Source organism: Pungitius pungitius, chromosome 11, assembly GCF_949316345.1.
Source record: "Pungitius pungitius chromosome 11, fPunPun2.1, whole genome shotgun sequence".
NCBI classification, from domain to species: Eukaryota; Metazoa; Chordata; class Actinopteri; order Perciformes; family Gasterosteidae; genus Pungitius; species Pungitius pungitius.
Window position 1 is genome coordinate 19,661,967 of NC_084910.1, and position 23,510 is coordinate 19,685,476.

At 51.1% G+C, this 23,510-nt stretch overlaps 1 protein-coding gene across 12 annotated transcripts in view; it reads left to right on the forward strand.

Moving 5' to 3' along the window:
* The first annotated feature begins 709 nt into the window (after positions 1-709).
* The window catches only part of mef2d (myocyte enhancer factor 2d), a 40,692-nt gene continuing 17,891 nt past the window's right edge, over positions 710-23,510 (forward strand). For 3 of the 12 annotated variants that reach the window (XM_037454059.2, XM_037454062.2, XM_037454063.2), the window contains exons 1-3: positions 729-954; positions 17,228-17,577; positions 20,946-21,149. In XM_037454059.2, the coding sequence (XP_037309956.2) occupies positions 17,524-17,577; positions 20,946-21,149 (258 nt within the window). In that variant the 5' untranslated portion in view covers positions 729-954; positions 17,228-17,523. Of the gene's footprint in view, positions 955-12,481; positions 12,615-17,227; positions 17,578-20,945; positions 21,150-23,510 lie in introns of those variants that run through there. The other 9 variants (XM_037454057.2, XM_037454066.2, XM_037454067.2 and 6 more) reach the window with 7 other exon arrangements.

The window sequence follows — 23,510 nt, forward strand, 5'->3', positions numbered from 1 at the left end:
ACGTGGCCTCGCGCAGATACGACGGGAGCTAGAAAACGAAAGTCTGCGCGTGAGGTCTTCTGCCAAAAATAATTGAGCGCGTGCGGTCGCGCGAAAGCCAATTTCCGTGCGCGCGTGGTCGTCACAGGCGGCCCGCTGACCACCCCCGTCACCGCCCATCCATGTCCTCCACCTCAGTGTAAACACGGTGTTCCTCCGCCGCGGGCACAGAAAAGTAGAGCGCGGGTCACCCTGGTTGAGCATCCGGTGAAGTAGAGCAGATCAGTTTAAATATGCATTTAGAACAAAAAGCATCTGGAAATAACATGGATACTAGCAAAAATAAAAAAAAAAATATATATATATTTATGTATATACATACATTTATGAATATACATAAATTTATGAATATACATAAATATATAATAATACAATTATATTAATAAAATGTTGTCAATTGAGTACATGAGTGATATATGTTTATATAACCGTGCAAAAGGTTGTTTCTGTAGCCAAAAACAATTTAGCTTCTATTTAAAAAGACATTACAAACGCACCGGAAGTGGAGCCGCTGCTCTCACGGCTACGCCAGGGAGGGCGGAGGGATACAAACTCTTAACACATGATGTCGCCAGCAGCCCTTCCTACTTCAGAGCTCACCTTCCTTTGCCCCGCCCCTTCCCACCATTCGCTCAGTGCTGGTGACCTGATTGGTGGAGGCCTCGCGCATGGCTCGCTCCCATTGGCCGCGCCGGCCCGTCAGTCAGGGGACAGCCAGCCCCTCTCAGGGAGGATCAGGGCTCCATTCGCCTCAACTCAAGAGTTACCTGCCACATCAAGTAGGAAGACACACATTTCTACTTTATTTTATCTTTTCTTTTACACTGGCAGAGTCCCCGCGTGCTCCTCTCGTGCGTGAACGCAACTAAAGTGCGCGTTCGAGTGTCGGTGAACAGATGTGGACGCGCTGCGCGGGTAAGTCGCTGCTCGCGCTTCTGCTACGTTTCTGTTTCCTCTGGTGTGTTTTAAATGGGGGGGGGGGGGCTCTGACAGCTGTGGCGTCCGGCTGCCGTGCTAGAGATACGTGCGTGTTTGTGCCGTGCGTGTTTGTATCGTTGTAGTAACAGAGAAAAAGAAAAGAAACCTGTGCGTGTCCGCGGGTCAAGGGCACGCGCAGCTCCGGGTTGTTGCATTGTAGCGAAGTCCTCAGCATCAAAGCAGTGTAGCACCTTTCCCTCCTCCGGGGCGTGCGTGCGTGTGTGTGTGTGTGTGTGTGCGCGTGTGTGTGTGCGCGCGCGCCCCACTAACAACACTTCAGAAAGCTGTCAGAAACGATTTACAGCAAGTGTCAGCCCCGGTGTGCGCGTGCGTGCGTGCGTGTGTGTGTGTGTGTGTGTGTTTGTTATGTGATTTTTACGTTTTAGTTTATTGGCAACTTTTATCGCGCCATCAATTTGAGTTAGAAATGACAGCTTTACATTGCAGTGTTTTGCCCCCCTGTTTTTAATATAAAATGAGCACATTGTACGCGTTCTCCCTCGTATCCTTTAAGCTGCTGTGTCTGACGAAGCATTTGAAGTCTCTGTCGTGAGCCCAGTGCGACTATTGTGCCCTCGTTGGTGCGTGATTGCTTTTCTCCCGCAGAGAGTACCATCAAACTTCTAATTTCCTCCAACCAGAAACCATTTTGCTCTGGAAACAGGAGACTGGGATGAGAGTGTGTGTGTGTGTGTGTGTGTGTGTGGGGGGGGGGGGGGGGGGGGGTTCTCTCTTTGGAGCCTGCGCTTCTGAAGAGTCTTAAAGCTGCATTCTGTGTAGTGACCAGCAGGGGGCGGCTCCTCTACTCCCATAGACGTCTATGAGGAAATGACTCTACTTCTGTGTAGTGACCAGCAGGGGGCGGCTCCTCTACTCCCATAGACGTCTATGAGGAAATGACTCTACTTCTGTGTAGTGACCAGCAGGGGGCGACTCCTCTGCTCCCATAGACGTCTATGAGGAAATGACTCTACTTCTGTGTAGTGACCAGCAGGGGGCGGCTCCTCTACTCCCATAGACGTCTATGAGGAAATGACTCTACTTCTGTGTAGTGACCAGCAGGGGGCGACTCCTCTGCTCCCATAGACGTCTATGAGGAAATGACTCTACTTCTGTGTAGTGACCAGCAGGGGGCGACTCCTCTGCTCCCATAGACGTCTATGAGGAAATGACTCTACTTCTGTGTAGTGACCAGCAGGGGGCGACTCCTCTGCTCCCATAGACGTCTATGAGGAAATGACTCTACTTCTGTGTAGTGACCAGCAGGGGGCGACTCCTCTACTCCCATAGACGTCTATGAGGAAATGACTCTACTTCTGTGTAGTGACCAGCAGGGGGCGACTCCTCTGCTCCCATAGACGTCTATGAGGAAATGACTCTACTTCTCTTGATTTATTCCCTCAGTAAACATTGTAAACATGAGTTTATGGTCTCAGTCTCTAGTTTCAAGTCTTCTTCAATGCAGCATGATGTTCATTCAGTGAATGATGGTTCATTTAGAGTCACATCCATTAAGCAGGTGATGTTTAAGGGCGGAGCTACACGCTGATTGACGGGTCTCCACCATGTTTGACACTTCATGTTTATCAGTCGGCAGAAAGCCTCACGAGGCCTTCTGGTCTTACTGGGCCAGGTCCTCCAACGACCTGCTTGTGTCATCACCTTTTCCTCCGCCGCTCCCGTTGCCTAGCAACCTGCTCCACCTGACTGTTCAAAACCTGATAACCTGACGAACGTATAAGATGCAGATAGAGATTGGAATCTTCTCATTTGATTTCATTTAGGAAGTGCTTCACCTCTGGAGCCTGATGTATTTCATGCTGAGAGAAGAACATTCATTAAAATCCGTTAAACCCTGAACTTTTATCTAAAAGTAATATTGCAATCTTAAGGCAGAGGAAATCAATCAATACAGTCAATAATAACACATTCATTAACTTGTATGCACAGACTTTCTATTTCTTTTCTTGCATCTATACAACCGAATTAAGGTGTAACCTTAAAATGTTTCAGTCATTTATTGTCACTCAGTCGACTCTCTGATCGATCGGTTCCATGAATCAATCACGCACTTTGCATCTAGTGAGATCAGCTCCCGAAAGAATCTGGTTTATGACGCTCAGCTCCCAACAAACGCCTTCTGACTCGTCGTCTTGATCAGGAAAAGAGGTTGAAAGGTCGTTCTTGAGTTTTGAAGGATTTTTAGTCCAGACAACAGGGCCCCCCCCCGGAGGCGCTGACATTTTCACCGTGGCGGAGTGGCGTTGGGAAGAGGACGCCTCGCTCTCCTCCTCTTCTGCCGGATTGATGGAGACGAGGCGGCGAAAAGCCTCCAAACCACAACGTGTGCGCTTTCTCCCGTTTGTCGCTGTTTCCATTAAAGATTGTGGTTTAAGACGCGAGGGTTTGAGGAACCTGCTCCCGCCTCGACGCTTTCAAGGCCTCTCTGTGCCGCTTTGTTCCCACGCTGAGCGAGGAGAACAGGAAGAACTCAGCCGCACAGCAGGCCTCTGCCTTCTGCTACTATGGCTGCGATTCAATCGAATGGGGGGGGGGGGGGGGGGGGCTCCTTCCTCTTAATGGAAGCCAAAGGTGTGTTTTTTTTTTTTCTTTCACAACGAGGAGACCATCAGCCATTTGATGTGGGAGAGACGGCCTCACCTCGCAATCCCCCCCACACCCCTTACTGCTGTTTCAAAATGGCCTCCGTCAGTGAGCTCGCAGGCACAGAAGCACCAGGTGGGGGGTCGGCGGGGGGGGGGGGGGGGAACCGGGCTGCTGATCACACCTACTGTTTGTTTGGTTTGGCGGCACCCGGAGTGGAGAAGTTCAGCGTTTTCCAGCTCGGTCAGAATCGTTAGTAAGAACCAACGATCTCTTCTGAGACCTTTATATCATATTTACTACTGCATTCTTTTATATTCTACTGCATTCTTTTATATTATATATACTACTGCATTCTTTTATATTATATATACTACTGCATTCTTTTATATTATATATACTACTGCATTCTTGTATATCTATATTATAAATGGGTGTATTGTATGACATAGTAATGATAAAGCCCACACAGAGAAACGAGGTTTCTTATTCCTGGAAACGGTCACAAAGGGTTCTCTGCATTCAGGGTTTTGTCTTATTGCAGAACTCGTTGGACGAGCTCACAGGCTTCTGGGTTCCTGTTTTTCTGGCTCAGCGTCAGCAGCTTTTTGATTTTCACACCAATGAATGAAAGTGTCCAACAACAACTTAACGTTAGCCTGAACCCTGTGGGATGGATGGATGCATCGATGGATGGGAGGATGGATGGATGCATGGATGGATGGATGCATGGATGGATGGATGCAGGGATGGATGGATGGATGGGAGGATGGATGGATGCAGGGATGGGAGGATGGATGGATAGATGGATGGGAGAATGAATGGATGGATGCATGGATGGATGGATGCATGGATGGATGGATGCATGGATAGATGGATGCATGGATAGATGGATGCATGGATGGAGGGATGGATGAAACCACACTCAGGCCTCCCTGATGCTTCATGCCATGTGATATAGATACTATTAAGGGTCCAATCATTTACGTCCTCTTGTTGTACAGCTGCTTTGTTGTAAATAGAATATGTTTTTGTAGCGTTTGTGGTTTTCTTATTAGTTGATGAATTGATACCTTTTCATTGGTTTTAAGAACCAATCCCTAATCTTTGAATCAGTGCAGGTTGTTTTCATGGAATACGATAGTCAATACATTTTGTGTATTCTATCGTGCTCTCTGACATTTTACCAAATGATTAAATAAGAAAACAATTAGTGGTCTTTCCTCCCGGCTCCGACCCTCGGGGCCGAAGTGAAGCATTCTGGTCCAGAGGAGGCGGCGCGGAGCCTGATGTACACAGGAATAATCCCTTAATTGAGCCATCTTCAGCTGCCAATCTACAGCGTAAATATCAATTGAGTTAATGAGCACAAAAGGGGGAGGAGTCTCTGAGGGGGGGGGGGGTGACGCCTCCTCTCTGCTGGTGGGCCTCCTATCGGAGGAGCGACTTCTAGGGAGGTTCTGTCCATTTAGACCTTATGAAAAGGTATTTCATGAAAACACACCACAAAATAGTTTATTATATTTTACTATTCAGAAATGGAACGCGTCATCTTTTATTTGATAAAACAGATATTGACAATCTGCATAATTTGAGGTTAAAAAAGGGCCTTTTTAAGCATAGAAACATAATAGAATAAATGTACTAATTACAAAAAGACCATGATCCTTTCAACGGTATTTCCGCCTCTTATCTCCAGTATCGTTGTCATAACAACACTTCAGCGTTGGTTTTATTTCGTTTTTACATCTCTGCTTTGTTTGAAATAGAAACAGAAGAAGGAGACCTGAGGGGAGCATCTTCTCTGTGGTTAAAAAATGCAAAGAAGAAACGAGCTGCACCAATTACTGACACCTAAACTTCATCAAAAGAAAACCCCCAAAATACAAAATCCGCCCACGCCGGTTTGATTGACAGCTGATCTGAGCGGCGCAGTTTCAACGGTGGAGAAAATAAAAATGAATCTGGTAGATTTCCACTGGAAATGTGACTTTTCTCTTCTTCTTTGAGGCATAGTTACTGGCGAGCGCTTTGAAGGGTAAAGTCTTTAAAAGCTCTCACGTCAGGCGCGTCGTTAGATTCGTGCTCCTAATGATCACAGGAGATGCTCCTTCTGGGGATTTGGTGCTGCAGCGTCCTCCTCCGACTCCATTTCACAGAAGAATCCGTTTCTCTCGAGGACAATAAGTGCGTGTGTGTGTGTGTGTCTGTGTGTGTGTGTGTGTGTCTTCTGCCATGTTAAATCCACCATTCAATATTTAACAAACACAGATGATTCAATCTTCAGAAGCATCTCTATTTCATAGGAAGAGCTCTTAAGACGACTCGTAGATCTCATATAGATCCAAAAATCTGCTTCTGTTTTCCTCTTTTTTTTCCCCCCAATCTTTGATCAACGGGTTTTGACGGCGCGATGTGAAACCATGAATGTGTGAAGATAAAGACTCGACCCAGTAGAGCTCGAACGCCTCATCGGGGCGTTGATTGATCTGAATTGGGATTCAATAAGTGGTTTGATCGCGGCGGCTCGTCCCGTTTTGGACTCCCAGTTATTTTTTTTGTTGCTGATTCTGCTTCAAACAGGAAGTCGAACTCCACGCGTTTGTGCTCGAAGGCTCGAAGTTAAATCCTCCCAGAATAAATTCCTCTTCATCTGGACTCCATCCGACCGTCCGCTCATCTGTGGCAGGAACGCAGCGTCCCATGATGCATTGTGGGGAGGCGGACTTCAGAGGGGGGGGCTGCTAATTGGGAGAAGGTCAGCGGATGAGTGTTGGGCCAAAGGGCCTTTGAGCTCGGTGCTGAACTCGCAACCCGATGGGCGGATTCTGCTGTGATGTCACAGGTGTCTGCGAGCAGCACAAAACCCGCGTGGTGAATCCCGGGCTTGTGGATTCTGGCTAAAAATATCCCGTTCACGGCACTAAATATATCCGGTCCGCCAAAGAAATTTGCTGGAAATAACCCGCTTTGGAGCCAAAATGGAAATCTGTGCTGACCTCGTTTCGGCTTGGAGGTAGAAAACAGATGAGCACATGAAAAGCCAGTGAATGGATGCATGCGTGTGTGTGATGGGGGGATTATGGAATCTGTTGGACTCCGGATGTCTCACCCCGTCTCTCTTCATCTGCCGCTGACGCACTTCTGTCCACATTAAGTCCTTTTCTTTTAACATCCCCACACGGCTCGCCAAATGGACCGCGTGTGTGTGCGTGTGTGTGTGTGTGTGTGTGTGTGTGGGGGGGGGTGCGGCAGTGGTCCGGGATCAAGACGCAACCTCCGGCCTCTATGTGGGTTAAATGCAATTTAAACCCGACACAATTTGCAGGATTAACCTTAAATAAGAGGAGCTTTGAGCCGGCCGCCGCGACCTTGACGAGGCCGCGTGTCAGAATCCACTTAGAACCCATTTAAATCCATTTAGTTCAGCTTCTGGCCTCCTTCAGACTTTAAAAGAAGAAGAGAAGTGAGTGAAAATGATCAAGTGAACAGCAGTTATTATTATCAATAACTTATTATTATATACCGCTACCATTGACACAGAGGTCTAGCTTTATTTGAAGTAAACTACCAATTCTCTCATCCAGACAAAGGTCAGAGGTCAAGGTCACCTCCACTCACACGCCGTGGACTTTGGACGTGTCGCTGGCCTCTGCCGCCACGTGACACGAGCTCCCTGATGAATGAATGAATGAACGAACGGCTGCTGATCCAGTAAGAGCAGCATGAACTGGGGGCGGTGGGGGGGGGGGGGGGCGAAGCTGGGAAGCGGGTGGAAAGCAGCGCTGCACACCTACGACACCGGGGGAAGAAGCCAGAGAAGAAGCGTGTGTTTTTAGCTGCTTCTCTCAGGAGCATGACGCTTCTCATCAAAGGTCTCAGTGCTGAGTCACCACCTTTTTATTTATGAACACGAGGAGGCCAAGACGTCAAGGAAGCTCCTTCTCTCTTCTCTGAGCATTCATGCGACCAGGGGGGGGGGGGGGCGGGGGGGGGCAGCTGAACTAGCAAAGCACCCGATCCAGGAGCTGAAGCCCTACATCGAGCCCCTGCTCATCTCTCACTCTTACGCCCCCAGTTCCTGACATTTTCTTACGCTTCCACCATCAACTTGTAGCCTCCATCCATCCATCCATCCATCCACCCCCCCCCCTCCGCCTCCCCTCGGCTCTCTACGGTCCCGCCTCCCCCTCAGAGTCCTCCCACACCTCTCGCTTCCAGCGGAGAGGTTAAGGCCTCATTTTAATACGTACGAGTGTGCATCGACCCCCCCTCCCACGGGGCGGGGCGCTGTGCTGTGGGCCCATCTGCGCGGCGCTCGGCCCGTTAGCCACGAGCTAACGCGGAGAAGCAACGTGTGCCCTGACGTTCTTGGTTCAGCGTGATGAACAGAGACGTGTGCAGATCAGTGTGAGGACGCGTCTGGTCCAACGCTGCAGGAGGACTCGGACCAAGTCGGCGGTGAAGCCTCTTGCTTCTTCCTCTTGCTTCTTCCTCTTCAAATCCCTTTTCGCTCCCTGAGGCGATTCCCACGGCTCCGACACACGACCCCTCTTTAAATCCATTTCTCTCGGACCGATTCTCCTTCTGACTCGTCTCTCTGCGTCGGTGCGGGCGTTAGATAACGGTTTCGTGTGATGGCGCTCGATGGCTGACTCGTCCTCACCTCTCGCCCGGGCCTCTGCAGCCCACACGCGCTGCCACGAAAAGCAAACGCACACAGACCTCCGCCCACACACACACACACACACACACATTCTGCAGGATTCTGGCAGTTGTTTATGGTATTGAACTGGTGATCACATTGCAGCTGGAACATCACCCGACTCAAAGAAAGAGTCCTGCCTTCTAAGGAAGGCAAAGGAGGGGGGGCGGGGGGGGGGGGGGGGGCAGAGGAGCTTATGTTAAAAGGTTTATGCACAGCGCTCATCAGCGGAACCACAAACAGAAGCTGGTCTCTGCAGAGACCCAGAACTGCTTCTGTATCTTGTTTTAATCTGTGTGGAATGTAATAGGATCAGATTAAAGCAAAGTGTGTGTGGAATACAACGTTTGTGATATAATCCCAATTTGAAGTTCTGTTCTGGCTGCTTTCCCTGTGGCACATGGTGCCTTCAGGCGCCGTTGGAAAGATGACAACCTGAAACCCGTTTAATTCCTTTTTGTGTGTTCAGGTGTTGGTGGTTTTGTGTACCACGAGAATACCTTGATGTTAGCATCATTAGCTTCGTAGGGCGGTGAACCTGCAACCTTTGGAGTAAATGAATGTTTTCCTCTAAAAAGTCTGCAGTTTTGATTTCCTTTCTACTCTGCCTTGCACACCCAGTGAGAATTCATCATCCAAAGATGTGTTGTTTTTCACCCCCCCCCCCCCCCCCCCCCATGTTTCCTCATCCAATCCCAAAAAGTGCTGCGCCTTCAAATCCCTTCTCTTCTCTCTCAGCTTTGCTCTTTCTTTCTTTTTTTACGGACCGATATGCGTCGTCCTGAACATCCACCCGCGCTCCACTGCTCTTCACTTCTCTGGGGCGGGGGGGAGTTTAGTGGGGGGGGGGGGGGGGGGGGTTCTTGCCTCTTGAAGGTGGCGTCTCCTAAGTTCTGCATTTTTCAGCCTCTCATCCAAAGGAGAGAACCTCGCTGTGTTTTTAGCCCTGCAGTTCTGGTCTGGTGTGGCATCCGGACGCAACACACACACACACACACACACACGCACACACACACACGTACACACACACACACATGCACACTGGAGGGACATAAAAACCTGTGTATGGGGAGAGTGTGTGTTTAGTAGGTACAGTATGAAGGAGGCCTTTCACAGAGGACAATTCCTCTGGAGTCACAACAGGTGTGTGTGTGTGTGTGTGTGTGTGTGTGTGTGTGTGTGTGTGTGAGAGTGGAATTATGAGCATGGTAGTAAAAGGAGGGGGGGGCTGAGGGTTTATGGAGGGTCCCCTCTGCCCCACCTGTAGCCTGTCAGCTGTTGTAAGCCTGTTAAAGCGTCAGCTGTTTCTGAGTGTGTGTTTGTCAATGTCAGAGAGCCTGTGGAGGTTTCATGGGGCGGGGGGGGAGGCGGGGGTCCGGGGGGGGGGGGGGGCTGCACATGAAGCGCCTCGATGCCTTTGGGGATTTTGTCTGAGGGACTCGATCGTGTTTTGGATGTTTTCTCCAACCAGAAGCTGCTGAATCTGAAACACGAGATCAAAGAGCTTCTATCACCAAACAAGAGACGTGGGGGGGGGGGGGGGGGGGGGGGGGGGGGGGCGAGAGTGGACTTCTCTGTGTTGATTTGTAATGTTCTGAGCGGGCCGTGCAGCTGTGAACGCACCACGTGGTCTGGACATGGGCGGAGCCACACACCCGATGACCACGCCCTCCTGGGCCCACATGTGATCACTTCCTGACGAGTCCACGATGAGTCCACGACTACGTCAGCGTGACTACGTCCACATTTCAGGGGCAGTCACGAGGGGACGTAATCCCGTCTGCATCTGGCTTCAAAAAGGATTTCTAGTCTTCAGAAACCTGCTGTTTATATTCTGAGAAATACGACTTGTCTTTTTGGCCACGGGAGGATTTTTCCAACACAGAACGTCAATTTAATAAAAAAAAAAACCCCTCCTTTTTCTCCTCCTCAATCCAAACACAGGGAGATCTACCCGGGTGGATGTTTCGTCCTGAGAGTCACGGGCGCCGTGTGATTCATGGCTTTAATTTACTTTAAATAATAATATAATATAGAGCGTTAATTAGAACGCAGCGGGGGGGGGGGGGGGGGGGGGGGGACGAAGCTTCACTGAGTCCAACTTCAAACCCTCTCAGCAGCTCCGCTCGTGGCTCAATGAGGCCTTGTGTGGTGCGGCTGAAGGTTGTGGGGTTATGTCCGGGGGGGGGGGGGGCTGCGTGGCAGCTGAGGCGGGCCGCCAGTTGAAGGGAACAGGTTGCTGCGTCTGCTCCGGCTCGTCTTGCCGCTCTCGACCTTTGACCTTTTCGGCTGTGACAGCTGGAGGTGCCGCTTGTCTCTAGTGTCACTACTTTGATGATTATTTCTATAAAAACAAACAGAACAGAACTTTTGTTACTCTCAGAGGAAATATTGTTCTAACCAGTGTTATTATTTATAGATTCCATTGATATAGATCTGCTTAGAGAGGCTGTTGAGAAGGTTCACAGTTTACCTCTTATCTGTTTCATATTGCTTTAAAAACATCAAACAACTGAAGTAATTTTGCCAAAAATAACATTTTATTGAAGCTGAGATGTACCAGCCGTCCTTGAACAGAGCACGAAGGCATCCCCATGTATTCCAACGGGGCCTCCCTACGTTAGCCGTTAGCTTGGGTGCTACTAACGCTAACTATCTTAGCACGGATGGGTAGATTATCAGGGACTAGAAATCACAATAAACATTACTAATGTCAATCATAAGTTCCTTACTGGTCATTATTGATTCTTTGGTTATTGAAATTTTCCCGTATCTCAAAGTCGGCCTTAATACAATTTAATGAAATCAATATTAAACATTGTTAGATTCTCTGGCAGCAGTTTGGCTCTGTTTATTGTATAATGAACGGAATGTGGACGATAAATAAAGACCTAACTTGTTACACTCTTAACATCAGCCAACCTTTACGTATGCGGTTTGTTCCTGAGTGAAGTTGTCATACAGGTCATCAAGTCGTGGTCCTGAAGACGTGTACAGAGTGAATACAGTGGAGTTCAGTTACGTATCCGATGAGTCACGTGTGAGGTCACGTGTGAGGTCACGTGTGAGGTCACGTGTGAGGTCACGTGTGAGGTCACGTGTGAGGTGAGATGATCACACACTGGCCTCTGGGCCAAGGAGGGAGGACAGATCCCTCTTCCCTTTGTTGGTGGTGTACATGTTTCCAGATGGACAAATGGAGTTGATACACCCCCCCCCCCCTCTCACATTCATCCCTACTTGCGCCCCCCCCCCCCTTTTTAACCCGTTGTGCTCGGGGCCCAGACGGCTCAGTGACTCCCCGGTTCCCACACCCCTCTGGAGGTTTCAAGGTCGTTGAAGGTCGGGGGGGCTGGCGACTCATTCCTTGGGAAGCGAGAGCGGTCACAGGCGGCGAATCCCTCCTTTTACAGCCCCCCCCTCCCTGTTCGCCCCCCCCAACATTCAACTGTATCTCCAGTTGGGATCTGTGCGTGTTTGATTATCACAGCTTTGGACTTAGCAGCAGATCTAAAGTACAGCGCCGTGGGGGGGGAGGGGGGGGCACGAGACGTTACCAACAGCTGAGCACGTAAAGTGTATATCTGTGTGGTGGCGCTGTGTGTAGATTTCAGGGTGGGGGGGCTTTTTGGGGTCCGGGGGAACAAAAGGCATGTAGGCAGCTGCCTGCCTCGCTGCCAGCAGCTCGAGATCCAAATGGAGGACGAACACACACACACACACACACACACACACACACACACACACACACACACACACACACACACACACACACACACACACACACACTGGGACCAGTGATTGCAGGCTGTCTCTCCTCATCACGTCCACGTTCATCACGTTCTCCAGCGAGCGGCTCACAGTCTCTGATAAAACCTGATGAAATAATGAGGAGGAATGTGAATTAAAACGACTCCAAACAACACGAGGTTAATATTAACGTTGTTGTTTTTAACGATGAGCACATCAGGTGTTTCTTAAAGGCGTAAATAGAGAGAACAAGTCGCCCAACAACAGGGACGCTGACGAATTGGTGGCAGTTGCTGGAGGCATATTAGGGCAAAGGGTGACCTGGGAGGGGTTTGCTTGACGAGAAGCAGCAGCAGCAGCGGGGGGGGGGGGGGTGGGGGTGGGAAGGCTAGTTGGGGGCGTCCGCAGGGAGGCGTTCCCACCAGCAGTCGCCCCTCCAGCAGCAGCCGATGGCACATGTGCTCCGTGGTCTCTCCCTCGGACTAACCTCAGACTGAGCCGCGTCCTGCGTCCCCCGCGCCGCCTCCAGTCCCCGACGGTAAGACCGCCGTGGCCCCCGCCGTGGCCCCCGCCGTGGCCCCCGCCGTGGCCCTCGCTTCCGCCGTGGCCCTCGGCGCCGCCGCAGTGTGGCAGTTGTTTCTCGTGTAACTGGTTTGAGTCGCCATGAGCGTGGCTTCGGGCTGTGATTACCTCAGGAGGGAGAAGGCTGTCTCAGAGCCTTCTAATCAGCCCGGCAGAGCCATGGGGGGGGAGGAGGGGGGGTTAGTATGTAGGGGACGGGGGGGGCTTCATCGCCGGCGCCACTGAGGACTTCAGGAAGTAGATAGCGAGGAGTGCGACACGACTTGTGGGCCCTGTTCTCCGTCACCAGCCGCCGAGCTGACACCCTGTTACCCCCCCCTACAGGGGCCTGGAGAGCAGAGTGTTTGTGGGGGGGGGGGGCTCGGCAGGGAAAAGGTCTACGCTGCTGACGTCCTGCGCGCCGCTCACGGCGTCACACCTGTTGTGTCTCTTTAGCGTCCTTGATTCACTCCTCAGCTCCTCCTTCCTAGAGCCTCGGCCCGCTCGCTGCCTCCTGGCGTCACGCGTGTTGTTATTGTTGTTTTTGGGACACATGCTCCTGCGGGTGCTGATGACTCATCACTTGTCACCGAGAGCTTTAAATAGACACGTGTGGTGGTTGCTTTTCTGTTTGCTGGAGCAGAAGCAGTCAAACAAACCGGCTCCATCGGAGAGATCCGACCCGACCGGCTCAGGTGGAGCAGCACCGCCCTCCTCCTCCCGTCACACTGACACCATCACGGGTGGCTGTCCCGCAGGGCATTCCTCTCTTTCTTTCTTCTTCTTTGGTTGGTACGGTGGGAGATGCTGGGAGGACCTCGTTAGTCCTAACAGCAGCAGGGCTCCTCATGAAGATGTGAGCTGAGGAGCCAATGAGCCGGACCTGCAGCTGCTGCTGGGATTGAACCTGTGGCCTTTTTACAGGACAGTGTGTGAGAACACAAGGCCACCCTGAAGAACCAACAGCTGTACATGTGCAAATCACCCCCCCGTCACCCCCCCCCCCTTCATGGACGGAGTGCTGGGTTTAATGGATCAGAATCCAGTGGCCTTTCAGAGTAGCGTTTCTGTTTATCTCTCTTTAAATGATACAAAGCTTAAGATCAGCCCCCGGTTGTTCTACATCTCTGACACGGGTCCACTTGGTTCTGACAACAAGTCTGACAACCATTGTTCCATCGCCATAACGACGCGCTCTGACTGTTTACTATGTATTTTTCACTCCGTAACCACCTCTCAGGTGCTGGGTGTGTCCCGACCGGACAAACCGCATAGTCCTCTAACCGGAGCGCCGTCACGTGCTCAGGGACACGCCGCTGTAGCGTGGGCGCCCCCCCCCCCCCCCCCCTCCCCCTCACATCCCCCACATCGCCCACAACACCTCAGAAGTGCTGCCCTAGCACTTCAGACACCCCCCCCTCCTTGCAGCTCTCCAAAGACTCAGCCATGATTGGTTTAAGAGGAGGAGGGGCAGATCATGTTCCACTGGGGGGGGGGTTGGCATTGCAGCCGTGGCCTGGTGTCAGTAAACATCTCAGTATGATTCAGAAAAAGGGAATCAAACACACAGTGTTCTTTGCATTTAAATATTTTACATGGATTCCAACAGTTTAACATAATAACATCTTGTTCAAAGAGTTCAGTGTGTATATATATATATATATATATATATATATATATATATATATATATATATATATATATATATATGGACCAGTCACCACTGCATGGTAGAGGCACAGAGGTATTGGGGGAGCAGCTCCTCCACCGTGTGTACCATCGACTCCACCTGCTGAGGCCTCCGCCTCCAGGGAAGAACCCGGCGGGCCTCAGGGGTTCCGTGGACGTAGTGAACTGACTGAAGGCTGCGCGGAAACATGCAGCAACAGGCTGTAAATATCCTGCAGCTGGCTGAACGCCCTCGAGGTTGAGCCGCAAACCGAGCACCCCCCCCCCCCCCTCCGCAGTCCATCAGGCCGCCTGATTCATGCTAGCAGCTTGCTGCGCTGCGTATGAACTCTGGCATTAATGCCTGCGCGGTGATGTGCGTCTTAAAGGGGAACCGCAGCGATCTGCTGTCGTCTGTTTGGTGCTCAGATCACCGAGCAGCGCCTGAACGCGTCATCACGTGACTGAAGTGAGCATCCGTTGGTTAGCGCCGTTAGCAACGCAGCTAACTTCCCTGGCTCTGCTAATCTACGCACTGATTGGTTGTTCACAAAGTCAATGATGTCATCATCAATTGATCTGCTGCATGTTGGAGGAGAACTTTATTTACACCGAGATGTTAAACTATTGAACAGTTTTTAAAAGAGGTTTCTTTGAAATGTTGAACATTGAAATGCTAACGTTGTAGCGACAGAGCCCCTCATGCTGCTACTAGGCGGCATCTATTGTCTTTATTAAAACAAACAACATTTAAAAATAGACATTTTCCCAAAATGATGAAGCACCAATCGACCATTGATTCCCATGGAGGTGGCAAATATTGATCCGCCCCCCTCCCTCTGACTTCAAACTGGGGGCCAGATCTGATGGTCCTCCTGCAGCTCCGTGGAGGAGACCATCTTCTCATCAACGCGACACCCGACCTCTCGGTATTTGTCGGCCCCCGTCGGTCCGACATGCCTCGGAGCTCCGGGGGGTTATTTTTAGGAGAAGCTGATGCGTTCAACAACAAAACGTTTGCTGGGACTCTGGCTCGAGGCCCCCGTCGTTCACGTGTTGGTCTTCAAGCTGAGATCAGATTTCAGTCTCATTAAATATGTTCATAGCTGCGTCCAGTAGTTCAAGCTCAGAAGAGCTTCATCAGACGTCTGGTCTGGACCAGCAGCATTGGCTCCTGATGAGTAGATGGGGGCCCTGGTGGTAGACCCGCACAGGCCCCCCCCTTCCGCTGACTGTTATCTATCTGCTCTGCTGCCACTTAAAACACCAGCGCTGTAAGGAACACACACACACACACACACACACATGAGGGGGGGGGGCGGTGGTGTGAGCGTGCTGATAACGCTCCTCCTCAACCTTTTACCAAGATGGCCGACATGTGGCAGCCAGCGGGTGGCGGCGTGCTCGTGGGGCCACGCGTTGAACCTTCTTCCTGCCCCACACACACGGAACCAGGCCTGGTATCGAGGATCGAGGAGCGATTGGAATCGGGACTCGCTTAGCGATTCACCCGGAATCGTTCAAAGGTTTCAAATTGGATTCCTAGTTTCGATTCTCAGTCGGAAAAAGAAACCCGCTGAACACCAACGAAGAAGAGTCCGCCGGAAGTGTTGTCATAACAGCGCGATCGGACATGGATGGCGTGCGTCGGCGGTCCAACGTGTGGTTACACTTATCGAAAACAAACCCCAAACTCTGCAAAATGCAACATCTGCATCACAATAGTTTGATGCATTAGTGGGTGCACGTGAAATATGATGAAGGCCCTCGGAGGTCATGGGGAGGAAGTAAATGTAAAATCTTTGACGCGCTTCCTCTTCCTCTGGCTCCAAGGGCCCATCAGTGGGAGCGAGGTTGATATTTATATTGTAGTTGAAAACAGCCCTGTTAGAAATTCATAGTAAAGTTAATAAAAAGTAAAAAGTTCATAGAATTAACATTGATGGAGAACGTCAGACTATTTCCTTCAGAAAGACCCTTGGTTAGCTCATTTAAAATATCTTAAGCTTAAACTTTTTTGACGCTGATGGCTCCACGCTCGCTTCCTCAGATGTTTTCCATCAGTGCATCATTCAGAAGCAGCTCACCGCCAAAGCAAAGCCAACGGCCTCCACTCAGCGGCACCGGGGGAACGCCGCCTAAGGATGGATGTGACTGGAGGCCCTTCTTCTGTGTGTGTGTGTGTGTGTGTGTGTGTGTGTGCTATATTTAAAGGCTGCAAATAGTCCTCACCTTTTCTTATTAATTTATGAGTTTGCATGAATTTGCAGAAAAACTCTGCCCCCCCCCCCCCCCCCCCTATTTTTTTAGAGACTATCAGAAGGTCCCCATCCTGGAGGTGCTGCTCACAGCAGCCTCATTTCGCTGGGTGGTTACACGGAGGCGTCGCTCCTCGCCGTTCTCCGTGTGGGTGGAATTAGGTCATCTCTGGGTTTAGGTAACAAGGCGGGATGTCGTCGCTGCGGTCTCATCACACGCGGGCCGATGGCTTCACGCAGTCACCGGCGCCTCGTGCCGATCGACCACGTTAAAGCCCATCCGGCGCCCGGTGACGAATCCGCGGCCCTCGTTGCTGCGGCTTCCATTTGGGGATCCGGGTTGCCGCGGGCGACCAGCAGATCAGCGATGTGGCGGTGATGCCTCTAATGAAGCTGACACAGCGCAGCCTCCTCCCTCGCAGGCCCCCGAGGGCCTCCTCCTCAACGTGAAGCACCCCCCCCTCGCCAATGTGCTTCCGATGGCGCCTCCAAAGCGTCGCTGCATCATTTATTCTCTCGCTGCCTACGAGGGGTCGAACATACAATGTTAGTAGTTGATGAAGTGGGTCACGGTGCTCTAACAAAGCGGCTCTCACCCCCCCCCCCCCCCCCCACGCCCCCCCACCTCTCCTCAAGCCTAATGAATGCCTGTGTTTTTCTGCAGGAGCTGCCCAGCTGAGGTGAAGGGGAGGGCAGAAGATCCCTGTGCGGAGTGTGGATGACCAGCCCACCGGGAACGGGACCATGATCTGAACGAGGCCCCCCCCCCCCCAAAGACAAAAACCTTCCTCCTCCCTATTATTTTTTTATTTTTTCCTATTTCTGATTTTTTTTCCGTTCTCCCGAGAGAGACGACACATTTCTCAGGAGGAAGAAACACAGCGGCGAGCCGTCCGTGACCTCTGACCTTGCCGCCCCCGCCCCCCCTCCCCCCACCCCTCCCGCCGCCACACCGGAAACATGGGGAGGAAAAAGATTCAGATCCAGAGGATCACTGACGAGCGCAACAGACAGGTGAGCAGCAGCAATGACACATCAAAGCTTTGATGTGTCACCATGACGTCGTTCAATGCCCCGCCATCGTGTTCGATGAGGCTCAAACCCCCCTCAACCCCCCCCCACCCCCCCCCAACGCACACACAGTGAAAAAGAGCAAGGAGGCAGGATAGCCTTCAAAAAGGGCCCCGGGGCCTCCGTCAGTGTGGATGAAAGGATCCGTCTGAGACGAGTCAATCTGCTAAACGCCCGTCGCTCCATTGAGCGGATTGAGTGACTCCACGCGCCCACCTTCACGAGCAGGGGGGGGGGGGGGGAGTGGAGCTGCAGGCTGTCAGGAGGCCGGCGGCTCGTTAGGAGGGGCCAGTGATTCTGGTCGGGCAGGTTAGCGGTTTGGTCCGGTCTAACCAGCGGCACCGACCGGGCCGCGAGGCGCCTCGTGTGTCGTCCTGCCGTCACCACGGCGAGGGCGCTTTGTTTCGAGTGGAGCATTAAGGCTCCAGAGTAGACATATATATATATATAAATACATCTCGGCCTGTCACCCTCCTACGTGTGGATTCACACAGGCTTCCAGAAGCTTCCAGAAGCTCAGAGTGTGGGCCCCCGGCTGGAAGCATGACAGCGTCTCTGCACACAAAGGGACACCAGGACCAGAACGCACAATGTTTGGATGGATGTGTGTGTGTGTGTGTCACATCAAAGATAACGGAGCATTTTCTCTGTAACGGCGTTTCTTCCAGAATTTAATTCCACGCTGAGTAAAATCCGTGCGACGTGCAGCAAAATCCTGAAGGTTTCACGCGTAGGTTTCTCCTTTTTTCTTTTAATTTGGCATCGGCACTAAAAAGTTCAGCTGGTTTTCTGGGGAGAAGATGTCAGCTGACAGGTGGACACCAGCTCTCCTGGCTGAATGTGTCTTTAACGTCTTCAGAACGACGGTTAGCACGTTAGCAACAGCGCTAGCACGATGCGATCCAGGAGACGCAGTCTGTGCCTTGTGCTGAGGACGTACATCTATGCGTTATATCTATTTATTCATCCTGCACAGTTGCCTTAGAAACGTCATCTGAAATAACTTGTGTGTCAAAGAAGAAGTTGAAATGGGAGTTTTACAGCTAGTAGAAATTCTTCTGTTATGGCTCCTCCCACAATATTTAACAGAACAAATAGGCCCCCAAAGTAAAAAGTTTCACCCACGATGACGACTGCAAAGTGACCCTGAGCGTCTGTGGTGGTGAGGAGGAGGAGGGGGGAGGAGGAGGAGAGGGGAGCGGGAGGTGGGGGAGGAGGAGGAGGAGGTGGAGGAGGAGGTGGAGGAGGAGGACTGAGCCACAGGAAACAGCAAATTGTCGCTGGTGGTTTCCTCACCCATCTGCCACTCAACCCCGCCAAGACACACACACGCACAAATGACCTCCCTCCTTCCCCCCCCCCACACTTTATCTGTCTCTCCTCACTAAGGATGTCTTCCTCTTCTTCAGTTGCCATTGGTTACCTGGCAATTTCTGTCCTTAATGTCAATTACCTCCGGCTTGTTTATCCCTTTGTGGCAGATGTGGGGGATCGAAACTGACATAAAAGACCCCCCCCCCCCCCTCCGCCCCCCTGCACGCGCTGCCCACTTTCTCTGAGAGAAGAAGAAGAAAAAGGGTTGTTATTGAGACGTTTGTGTTTGTTTTTTGGAGCTGACCGGAGCCTTGTTGTTGTTGTTGTTGTTCGCTCGAATCGTCATCTGTAATTTCCTCCTGTGTGTGTGTGTGTGTGTGTGTGTGTGTGAGGGAGATATAGATATATGTAGATAGGCAGAGAGATGAAGATGAGGTGGAAGTGTGGGGGGGGGGGGGGGGGGGGGTGATGGCAGCAGTGTGTGATGAGGTGGGAAATGGGGGCGGGAAGGGGAGGTGGGAGGGGAGCCGGTTGCCCATGGAAACGACCCCGATATAATTTGATTTGTGGCAGCAGGAAGCAAGGAGTGAGCGAGAGGAGGGAGGGGGATGAGGAGAGGAGGAGGAGGAGGAGGAGGAGGAGGAGAGATGCTTCAATATCCCGGCTCAGAGGTAAAAGAAAAAGGAGCAAGAGATGCAGAAGGACTCACACAGCTTCCTTACCCTGTCTCCTTCTCACCTCCTCCCCTCCTTCCTCCTCTTTCCTTCATTTCAACACCTGTGTCTTTCACATCAGTCCAAACGTCACAAACACAACATTCCCAAAGAGTTTCTACTTTGAGGAGCGGCTTCATGCAGGGAACAGGTCCCGCCCCCTAATGAGTGACACGTCAACGCCGATTACTGGTTCATAGAGGATCAGGACTACAGTGAGACTGGTTCACATAGAGGATCAGGACTACAGTGAGACTGGTTCACATAGAGGATCAGGACTACACTGAGACTGGTTCACATAGAGGATCAGGACTACACTGAGACTGGTTCACATAGAGGATCAGGACTACACTGAGACTGGTTCACATAGAGGATCAGGACTACAGTGAGACTGGTTCAGGACCAGTTAAAGTTACCTATCGTTAGTATATCTCTGTTTCCTAATCTCTCTTCCTGTGTGGCCGTGTTTGTGTAATCCTGTGATTGTGTGTGTGTGTGGGTGAGGGGGTGTGTGTGTGTGTGTGTGTGTGTGTGTGTGTGTGTGTGTTTAATCCAAATCCCTCCAGATTGTAAACACCAGTTGGTTGCAGCAGGGAGGCGCCTTCAAAGCCAGGAGAGACCAGTGGCATCCCACTGCCTCAGCTGCATCCCACTTCTGTTCTGCTTGTTCACAACTGAGGGGGCTTCTTTGTGTGTGTGTGTGTGTGTGCGCGTGCGTGCGTGTGTGTGTGTGGATAAGAGAGGAATAACGTGTGACAGATGGAGAGTGTGTGACACAGAAACAGAGGATGGAAAAGAGCATAACCGAGTGTGAAAACGACAAGGTGTGTGTGTGTGTGTGTGTGTGTGTGTGTGTGTGTGTGATCACACAGAATCTGTCTAGATTCTAGACAGTGATCTCACACACACAGACTTCTAGAGTCTGTTTCAAAACCCACAACCAGTTTCATAAAATCGTTTGCGCCTGAACTCACAAAACCATAAAACTGATTTAAAATGTTGAAAAACGTCCTAGAATGACAGCAGTGCCACATGCAGCCTCTGACCTCCACAAGAAGCACAGCCTGTGCTCCTCAGGCTGAGGAATGTTCCTCTGGAGGAGCGAGTATGGTCTCAATGAAGGAACGGATCCATCCAGCATGCAGGCTGGTGCCTCTGGCGTCCAGATGGGTCCAGATGTCTTCGGCTTGTCTCTCGTCCCTTTTCAGGAAGCCCTTTTTTTCTGTTGTGACAAAGTCCTTTTTGTTTGGTTGTGGATCACCAGCAGCACCTCTCGTCCTCCAGGTGACCTTCACCAAGCGGAAGTTCGGGCTGATGAAGAAGGCCTACGAGCTGAGCGTGCTGTGCGACTGTGAGATCGCCCTCATCATCTTCAACCACTCCAACAAGCTGTTCCAGTACGCCAGCACCGACATGGACAAGGTTCTGCTCAAGTACACCGAGTACAACGAGCCGCACGAGAGCCGGACCAACGCCGACATCATCGAGGTAAAGCGTGGGGGGGGGGGGCGGGGGGTATGAGGGACTCCTGCTCCTGCTGCTGCTTTCATTTATTTCTGTGTGTGAAGGTGTGCGGATCGGTTTGAGAGTCCACGGGCCGGCTGGGAAGACACTCCAGTAACCATGGTTACAGGACGTGAGGTCACCCAGTAGCTCGGTTCCTCCTGGTAGTTTGATTGAACCATTGATTTTCCTTGTTTTTCTTTCCACCCACATGCCAATAAGCTCCGCCCATCCTGGCCTCTGATTGGCTAGTTTTCACACGTATTCCGGCCCTGTGGTCCCCTAGAATCCTTCCTCGTTTAGGGAGGAACGTCTTGGAGTAAAAGTGTTGGTGAAGCAGTTTTGGGATTTGAGTGGGTGGACGGTAAGGCGCAGGAAGCAGGGTTTGGCTATGCACCCCCCCCCCCCCCCACACCCTCCCCCACTGGCACTTCCACTCTTCCTTTCACCCTTACTTGCTGTCTTTCCTGCCCTCTAATCTCCGGACCGCTTCCTCCCTCCTTCTCTCACCCTCCTCTGTCTCAGAGTGTCAGCAGTAAAGCTCTACCTCTCTGTAGGCCCCATCTCCATCTGCAGATAGCTCTTAAGAGTGTGTGTGTGTGTGTGTGTGTGTGTGTGTGTGTGTGTGTGTGACTGTGTGTGTGTGTGTGTGTGTGTGTGTGTGACTGTGTGTGTGTGTGCGTGTGTGTGTGTGTGCAGGCCGTGACGGGGCGCTGGGCCGCTCCGGGCCACATCAGCTCAAGCTCCACTGGCCCTGTTTGTGTACGTACATGTGTTTGTGTATCCAAGTGTGTCACCCTTGGTTCTCTCTTTGGGTGCGTGTGTGTGTGTGTGTGTGTGTGTGTGTGTGTGTACCTCTCTCAGCACGCTCTGCGGCCGCCCATGAGGACGCCTCATACAATATTCAGTCCTGGTTAGCCATCGGTTGTGTGTCGGCTTCTGTGTGTGTGTGTGTGTGTGTCCTACATGGAGCTTCCTCCCCCCCTCCCCCCCCCCCCATCCAGCATGTTTCCCCAGCGTTCGTCCTCAGCTGTCCTCTCAGCAGACGCCTTCTTGTCCCTCCTCTCGACCGCAATGCATGCTGGGATCATAAAGAATGGAAGCAAGCAGACAATAGTTCATGAGCCCTTTGATGTGTAATGTATGTAAAACTCGAATGGAGGATCCTGCAACAAGGATGATGTCATTTTAAACATCAGTTGATTTTAGAGTGTTTTCCTGCACAATGACACACTTTAGAATGTCATGTTTGCTTCTTAGTGCCATCTTTTAGAGTTATATTTAAATCTTGTTCATTCAGAGGACTCCAAAGGGTCAAAGTTCATGTAAACACCGAGGAGTTCAGAGAACAGCCCCTGATATGATGGGATGCATGAATGACATCATCATCGATGACGTTACTTAAGAATACAGGCACTGGGATGTCATGTCACACTGCTGATTTGTTCTATTTTGTTCTATTTATTTACTAAATGAAACATTAAGTAGTGTTCAACTAGAACAAACATCAATTATAAGAAACAGAAAGTAATTTGAGTGAATATTTCAAACTAAAATATTAATATTTTTCAAAGAAGATGTAAAAAATCAATTAGTTCCTGTAACAGGATTCACATGACAGTCACACACACACACACACACACACAGTCAAAATGAGCCTCTCGCTCTGCCTCTCCAAGCAAATGCTTTTGAGTATGAATTATGAAGCGTGGATTGAGTCACGCAGGCACACACACACGTACACACACACACACACACACTCTCTCACACACACACACACACACACACACGTACACACACACACACACACACACACACTCATGCGTTTTTAGTGTGTCACCCTGCATGTACTGTACATGCACGCTACAATGTCCCTGTATGCTTAGAGGCACTTAGGGGGCGTGTGTGTGGGGGGTGCGTTTCCTCACATGGTTACACACATTCCTTCACTCCAGTTCACGACTGAGAGGCAACGCATATGCACACACAGCCTCTCTATGAGATGCACATGCTACTTGAAAGAGTGTGTGTGTGTGTGGGAGGGGGGGGGGCAGCCTGCCTCTCCTGCCAGGATGTGTTAATCTGCTTGACTTCAGATCCCAATCAGGACTAGAAAGGAAGGAGGAGAGCGAGGGACGGGGGGAGCAGGAGGAGCAGCTAAGAGAGCATCGAGGAGAGAAAGGGGTTTGCCCCCTTTGTGTTTGTTTCTCTGTCCTAGCAGAGGGGGGGTGGGGGGGGGGTAATGACTTCAGGCAGCGCCCCCTATGCTTCCGGGTCACGTATATTAGGCCAATTCATCATCCACACAGCATGATGTTCATTTAGTAACTTGTGGTCCATTTAGAG